The 8,687-nt window shown below is 38.3% G+C and overlaps 1 protein-coding gene across 1 annotated transcript; it reads right to left on the reverse strand.

The window, feature by feature from the left end:
* Positions 1-4,258: 4,258 nt before the first annotated feature.
* LOC132181382 (DELLA protein GAI) lies at positions 4,259-6,577 on the reverse strand. The gene has a single exon (XM_059594576.1). It carries the CDS (start codon positions 6,261-6,263, stop codon positions 4,452-4,454), a length of 1,812 nt encoding a protein of 603 aa, XP_059450559.1. The 5' UTR covers positions 6,264-6,577; the 3' UTR covers positions 4,259-4,451.
* Between the last annotated feature and the right edge of the window lie 2,110 nt (positions 6,578-8,687).

Raw genomic sequence — 8,687 nt, forward strand, 5'->3', positions numbered from 1 at the left:
CCAACAACACAATAAATCGTCTCATGTGAGTGTCGGGGCATGTGTAACTTAAAAAAAAAAAATAATAATAAATAAATAAATAAATAAAATAAAATACTTCCTTTAGGGGAGGGAAAGGTTTTGAAGTTAGGGAGGTAATTAGCTAGCCCATAGTTTATTTTTGAATCAAGAATGATAGATAAACCAAGTACCCCCACCACGTTCGAATCTTACCATTAATAGAATTCTCACACAAATCTGATTACAACTTATTCATACTTGAAGAAGCGCCGGGCTGTTTTTCACCATCAAATTCAAGGCCTCTCATGTCATTTGTTTACAACGGGTAGAGACACCCAGGTATAATATCTATAGTTGGACGCTCCCATCTTACCCTTTTTAATTTAAACAAAAAAAAAAAAAAAAACATGTTCTCATTATCATGCATATGCATGAACCTTGATGGATGCATGAACTACCCCGAATTGGCCAAAACATGCACCGGAAAGAATGAGTGATAATGTTGACCTGAAGAGGCCAAAAAGAGTTGTTCTCAGAATAATTACTCAAAAGTTTTACTCTTTGTTGTAAGCCAGCTAGGAGATTGGGTTCTCTACAAAACCAGCTATGGTAGGTTATTTATTCTCATTATTAACTTTGTTGTAAGCCAGCTAGCTTGGAGACGATTTTATTGCATATATGCCTTTAAGAATCACAAAAATAAATAAATAATGATTCCATCATTAGTGTCAAAACAAATATTTATCAATGCTAGATTTGTTACCAAATTAGCAATTATCAAGAGTCCTATTTATATCTCCTAAATTGGAGAAGATATATAAGAATAATTGTCTAATTAATAAAACTTGAAACAGGGTTGGTATGTCCCAAAATATGACATGGTCACATGATAATTGGATATGGCTAGATACTGACCGACATATCTCAAAACAAGACATGATTGCATAAGATTTGGACAGAAACCAGATCCCTTCAATAAGAAACATGATTGCATAAGATTTTGACAGAAACATGATTCACATTGCATAAGATTTAATTTGCAAGTATGTAGCATAAAAATGAGAAAGCAAATCATGCTTTCCTGAGAAAAAAAAGTAAATTGTTCAATTATCAATGTATGGCAGTAATTCTAGAAATTTCAACCTTAGGTCATTTTATTATAACACCCATGCATTTTTAATGTTGATAAGCTTCTTCAAGCAACACTTTTACACAAGTCTAATAACAAGGCTTTATCAATGTCATCTCTGAGATCATGAAGCTAAGTATGAGGGAGAAGCTAATGATTTTGACCAATCTATGTTCCTACAATGAAGAGATCTTAAGATTTGAATTGCTTATTAGATTAGCTTGGAATAATACTAGCCATTAGTCGCAAAATATGTATACTTTTTTCTCATTTAGTATTTTCGGCTACCAAACAAGGGTCGCCATGGGAGGAAGCGGAGACCCACAGTCGGAGACGTTGTCATGGGTCTCCTCTAGAGATTTTTATTTTATTAAGGATATTTTGGTATTTTCACACATCTCATCGAGGGCATAATGGGACATTTCATGCATTTGCCGTCCAAGTTAACAAAAAAGCCTAATGCTAGGAGGTTAAGTGAAAGAGACTAATAGTTTGAGGGGCCAATTCTAACTTTTTTTAGTTTAAATGGCACATTACAATTGAGCTGAAAGTTTAGTAGCAAATAAGTGTAGTTTCCCTTAGACCAAAAACAAATACTATATTCATACGGATTGAAATATGATGAAATGAGAGAATTTCGAATGAAAGTTGAGCTACTCGCGCCCCAAAATTTGACTCCAAATATTTGGACAATGCTTTTTAATCCAAATATTAATTCTAACATTTCCAAGTCAATTTATTGACTCCAATTGGCTGGAGGTTTAACCGGTCAATCTATATGCAGTTCGTAACGTGTTTTGTGATTTATTTCCTTTCTAATAAAATATTTTTATTTTTATTTTTTGGTTGTTGCACATATAACTAACTTGTTGGTGCAAGAGGGCCTTAGTGAGATTGGGGGATCATTGATTGTCTTCAAAATGGTATAAAATACTTGGCAGCATCGGAGGGAAGGATGATACACAATTAAGTGAGATTGCAAAATAATTGCAATTATGCTTTAAAATAATCGTTTTTGGATGTTTCCAACAATCGAATAGCACATACTTGATGTTGGCGGCTACTTTAGAGTTCAAAGAAGTGTTTTCTAGGTATGAAAATAACAATCAATCTTTGGGTGCCAACTATTGTAGAATGGATAAAAGTAGAAAATGTGCATAAAGTTTTGGAGGATTTCATGAGGTGATGAATATTATATATGGAAGTGATTATCTAACTTTTAATTTATTTCTTCCTATGGTGTGGAGAATGAAAGATGTATTGGCTAGTAAGTATAGGGATGGGAATGAATACATCAAAGCAATGGCACTAAAAATGTATACTAATTTTGAGAAGTATTGGTGTGAATGTAATATGTTGATGGCTATCGCTTTAGTGTTGAATCCAAGATACAAAAGGTGTTGGTACAATTTTGTTTTCCTGCAATTTATCAAGAGCCATAAGTGTCTAGAAATATTGAATTTGTTTTAAAGTCATACATGAATTTTTTGAGGAGTATTTGAAGGCTCATAGTTTAGCAACTATGGAACAAAGTGTACAAGAAACTGGTAGTGGGGGTTCTTCTGTTAGTGTTGTTGTGCATAGTATTAAAAGTGGTCGGTCAATGTTTCAATCTTTCGTTAGAAGTATTGATTTGGATGTAGGGGTAGCAATTTGTGTTCCTGTATCGGGTTTGAGTCGTGTCGAGACATGGGTATAAGACTAAATAGATTATTCATAACCCGGCCCATTAGTTAAACGGGCTAGACTTCTCAACTCTAACATGCTAATTTTATGTTATATTCATGTTAGGTTTACAGGTCATGTCAAAAATTACCAATCTTAAATGTCGTTTGTAGGGTTCGGGTCATGTCAAGGTATGAGTATAAAACAATATAAGTCAACCAGAACTCGACTCGTTTAATTAAACGGGTCAAACCTATCAATCCTAACTCATTAATTTTGTGTTGAGTTTATGCAGGATTCAATGGCCGTGTCAAAAATTACAAACCCAATTTAATGCATATTTGAAAGATGGTGTTTTCATATGTGAGGAGGGTTCATATATGGAGTATGATGCTTTTGAGTGATGAAAAGTTAATAATCTCAAGTATTGCATCTTGTGTAAAATGACACCCAACATATGAATCGACATGGTAATGATGGTAGGGTCATTCATCCAATCGAACATCCTTATCAATGGAAACAATTCAATGTTGTTATGTGGGGCTAATTGAGTGGGGACACTTCTTGGACATAAGAAAACATCAACGGTATGTGTTACTTTTATGGATGTGTGTTCATTGTTTTTGTAAGAGTAAGGGCACTTCACTAATTTTTCTATTCTTGTTGGTTTTTTGTAGGAGCAATATTGATAGAAATTGTGGTACCCGGATTCAAGTTGAAGCAAGTTCAAGTTTTGTAATGTGATAATGTATTCTGAATTTTATCATAGCATATGTTGTTTTTGTTGGACAATCTTTCTATGATGATTTCTTATTTTTCAGAGCTTATTATTCTATGTATTAAGGCGTTGAAATAAATTTTGTATTATTTATTAAACTTTCCTCGACATGTTTATCAAAGTTAGAGAAGTTCGAGAAAATAATACAAGTAAAAGAAACTTGATATATATTTTTTTAGGGTGTAATACAAGTTGCTACTGGCCGTGAAGTTCGTATTTGTTGTTTCAAGTTTTTGAATCTGGTTGTATAATGTTTTTAAATTTGATTGAATTTGTAATTATTTAGGTTAAAAATGTGTAATGCAAGTCTTTTTATTTTTCAAAATTCTTCTAGTTTGCATAATATTATTATATTAGTAATAAATAAAGTTGATAATAATAATAAATAAATAAGTCATGACCTGAGCTAGCCGAGTACTCGACAAGGGTTTGCTGGGTACCCTAACCGAGCTCAAGCTCAACGGGAGGCTATGTTTAAACATGTACTAAGAACTCGACTCGAGTTCAAATCAAATTTGAATATGTGTTTAAACTACTGAGCCGAATCTAAAAATCTACTACCCGGATCGACTCAACTTGATTACGGCCCTATTGAGAGTCATACTTAACATTTATTGGAATTTAGAAGTTAATTATAGATTCACATTCTCACTGATCCAACAAAAAATATTCTAAGAAATTACATGGGCAGGGCCTTCCACTTTCACCCCCAGTTAAAAATCAAATTATTATTAAATTACGAAGAAAAACAAAAGGCTAGGGAAAGAGGAATTACACACTTGGATTGGTTTTTTAACCCCTACCTCACTCACTCGTCTAACTGAGATAATCACGCCCACTCGCTCCTTCGGTTGCCAAAACTCACTGAACTGAGTTGACTCAATGGGATTCTGTGGCGGGTTGCCAAGCCGAGGTGGCGATAAGCCGCCGAGTGTGCCACCCAAGCATGAGACACCCGTTGTTCTCCTCCACCCTGTAACCATCCCCACCCGCAAACAAGGCCAACAACATGCTGGCCTGCTTGAACGCGTTGGACCCCAGGTGGACCGGCTCGAACGATGCTGAACCCATCCGAGCCCGCCACTGGGTCAGCGTCTCATGCCGCTCGACTCGGTCGGCCCCTTCGGAGGCCACCACGTTACAAATCTGCCTCCCCAAGTACATCTCGGACATGAGCTGGTCATCGGTGGGCGGCACCAACCCAGACCCCTCCATCGAGTCGAACAAGCTGGAATAATAATGCAAGGCCTCCGTGAACCGGTCCAGAAAAACCGGCCCGTTGTGGTTGGCTTCCTGCTCCACTAGGGTGACAATCTTGGGCCTCATGGCCTTGATCGAGGACAACACCTTGTCGATTGCGCCGGGCCGAGCCAACAGGCGGTGGAGCTCGAACACAGAGTTCACCGCCACGGCCTCGGTGTCGGCGGGGCCAAGATCGAGCATTGACGGCTCGATGTCTGCCAAGCTGTTCGCGACGAAGCCCCGGAAATGAAATTCGACGCCAATGGCGTCCGCCAATTGCGCCAATTTCCAACCCACTTGCTGCAAAGCGTCAGTGTTGTCCGGCTGGGGCGGACCGATTCCGGTTAACCTGAACGCCGGTGGCCCGCCCGGCCTCAATGCAAGCGCTTGTATTAGTGCCGGCCATTGCATCCCTTCCTTTAGCCCGAAATCAATGACGTGAACCCTGCTGGCGGTCGCAAACGCTTCTAGTATCGCTTGGTTGGCAGTGAAATGCGCGAACTTGAGGTAAGGGCAGGTCTCGTAGAAGTACCTTTGCAGCATATCAGAGTAGCTAACGCTGAGAGAATCTTGTGGGTAAATTCTGTAAATCCGGCGAGCTAACGCTTCGGCGAAGTACCCGGCGACCTTTCCCATGGCTCCCGCCTGCGACGCCGCCAACACGTGGACGTGTTTGACGAGAGCGTCTGCGAGCTTCAGGTTGTCTTGTTGGACTGCTTCGGCACAAGCCAAGAGGGTGTGGACGAGTCGGACCCCGGTCTCCTGCGAGTCAACCAGAATCACTGGCCGAGTCGGTTCGGCAACAGTCCCAATTGGTTGCGAAGATGGCAGTAATGTAGGCGGAGGTAAAGAATTACTAGACCCACTTGATGTTTTCAATCGCTTTCGGTTACTTTCCTTCTCTTGGGTTTGCGGGTACGCAGCAGAGCCAGGAATAGCTCTGAGATCGTACTCAGAGTCGTCGTTGTAGACCCGGGAGGACTGGGTGGTCTCAATCTGTTGCTGCCGAGAATTGGAAAAGCCGACGGTGCTGACGGAGGAGGATTCAGCAGGAGCCAGAAGAGGATCATCGACACGGTGGCTCTGAAGCACTGGGTGATCTAGAATATCAAGATTGGCTGCTGGATTATTGAGCTCGGTGAGCATGCTCTGGACCCACCCAGAAAGATCGGACGGGTTGAAATGGACGGTATCGCCTGGGAGATGCAGCGTTGTGCCCATGGCCATCTCCAGCTGCTCCAGCTTCTCCGCCACGTCAGCCATCTCCGATGACTTGACCTTGTACCCCAACACCTCCAGTAGCTCATCCATCCCTCCTCCTCCTGCGTCCTGCTCTTCATCCCACATCTTGGCCTTACCGCTAGACGTTGATGAGCATTCATGGCCCTTGCCTATACCACCGTAGCCAGCTCCACCGGCGCTTTCCTGGTGGCTCCTCTTGTTGTTCATCTCTCTCTGACTATTCTCAAAAAAGCAAGAAGAAAAAGCCCAAAGCAAAGCAAAACGACTCAGAATTTGCACATGGGTGACCAATTGGGTTCTTGTTTTAGACTGGTTCGCTGGAATTCCTTTCCTTTTTTTCGTTCTTTTATCTAAAAGAAGGTGTTGAGATGGGTGGGAGGTCCAATGAAGGAACAGGAGGAGGAACTAGGGCCGGAAGGGATAAGGAACAAGCAGAGGCCATAATAATGGGATTTTCTTTTTCGGTTTTTGAAATTATACGATTTCTTTTTTCTTTATTGTTTTTGGTTTTTGTTTTTGTTGCTGCGGTGGCTGATTGGGTTGGGCATAAATAAAAAATAAAAAATAAAAATAAAAATAAATTGGGGCTCCGGCAAGTGCTTAAAAGCATGAAGAGCCGTGGCAGCACCGCAATGCTCTAAAAAAGATGCTGGTGATAGTGTACAGCTCGGGTGCAAACAGACGACCACACACTAGGAAATCAGGTGGCCGTACGCTTCATCTACTGAGGGTTCTGGGGACCGAGGATGAGATGTGGGGCCCAGCTTGTGAAATGGGGATTTGTTTACTCCCGCATCATTTTCATAACCCCTCGCTGCTTTCCTGGGCGCGTATGCCCACGCCCCTCTTTAAAGGGAATTTTTTTTCTTTTTCTTTTTCAGTTTTAACCCATTTTTACCAAACCCCACTTCATTTTCTTCTTCTTTCTATTGCACCGAAAAATAATCGTGGATTTGGGATTCTTAATGAAATGATTTAATTCTAAATGCACCGGGCCACCCCCATACCTTTCATTACTTTTATCTCAATATTTTAACATGCATTATCTGCCCACTGCCATTATTTTTGTATCATTTGCTAATCTCCTTCAAGATATTAATTATTTTTAACTTGATGACATTATAATTGGATGGTAGAGACTCAAACTGGGCAACAAAGAGAAAAAAATTAAAAATTAAAAAAATTAAAATAAAATTCTATGATGTTGAACAAGCTAGAGGATATAATCAAACCTTATCATCATGAAGGTGGGTGGGGGATATGCCTGAGAATGGGAAATGCTTAACAGATACTTTTCCCATTAACAAATAGATGTTTTTATTGAAATATTTTCTATGCTTTATCAATCATTTACTATTGACTTATATATTCAAGACAATGACTTTTCTAAAAACTCAAGAAAATTAGTTTTTTTTTTTTTTTTTTGTCTAATTAAAAATGAAGAGAATCTTAAGGAAATATAAAAGAGAATCATACCATATATTTGTTTTTAAACCAAATACAGGCTTTACTTTTGAGTGTTTAATTGTTTAGTCGACAATAAATATATTCTAAAGGAGGAAACTCAAACTTTTTAGTTGACTGTTATAGAATTATTATATAACTGAAATGATCTAGCAGTAAAAATTAATCTTTTTATTAGTAAAGACTTTGTAAGAAAAACAAAAATAACGACTAATTTTTAGTATCACGTTTTGTCTCAATTATATGAAAGGACGAAACTAGCATTTGGAGTTTGAAAGGAAAAATTAAAAAATTTAGGGGTAAAATTCTAATTTTTCAAAAATTTTAAAGATTTTTTTAAAAAAAAAATTTGGGAAAAACATGGAGCCCCCAAATAAGCCATGTAGTTCCGCCCTGATTGTATGACAATCGTATAATAGTTAAATAACATTTCTTTTTAAAGAAAACTTCAATTACCCCTTGAATTGTCATCCATTTTGCAATGTTCACAATAAAGTTTAAAACTTCTCAATTTAGTGTATCGAACTTTTAATTTTTTTCAATGTCATCATTCGTTACAATTTTCTATCAAACCCCATCAAATTCTCAAAATACCTCATTTTTTTAAGAACAAATATTTAAAATTTGTTGCAAAGATTGTGGCATGGATATTTTTGCAAATATAGTTAAATTCGGATCAACGCCTTAATATTTCTTTCTTTTTTTGAAATAAGTGTGAATATTTTGGAAAAAATTAACTGAAGGGTAAGATTATAAACAATTCAAAAATAAATACACTAAATTAAGAGAAATTAAACTTTAAAAGAAATATGTAAAAATGATGACAATTCATACACTACTTTTAATTTATAAAGGCACAACCAAATAAATTAATTAATTAACAAAAGAAAAACTCTCAAATACAGTGAAATCATTTGACAACAAAAATATAAAAAATAATTAATTATGCTGATGAGTTCCAAAGCGTCACGTGTGGCACACCCGCCATACGCCGAGTGAGAGAGTTTTCCTTCGTACACGACCCACATGAGAGGAGAGATGAGAGGTCAACTTTTGATTTCAACGCACTATGATGGCGAGTAAGAAGCTATCACCAGTAAGAGAGAGCTTAGCGTCCCTCACAAGACCACGTGGTGCCCAATTCTCGGCCACTGTAGCGCACGCGCT

The sequence above is a fragment of the Corylus avellana genome, chromosome ca5 (assembly GCF_901000735.1).
Source record: "Corylus avellana chromosome ca5, CavTom2PMs-1.0".
Classification (NCBI taxonomy): Eukaryota; Viridiplantae; Streptophyta; class Magnoliopsida; order Fagales; family Betulaceae; genus Corylus; species Corylus avellana.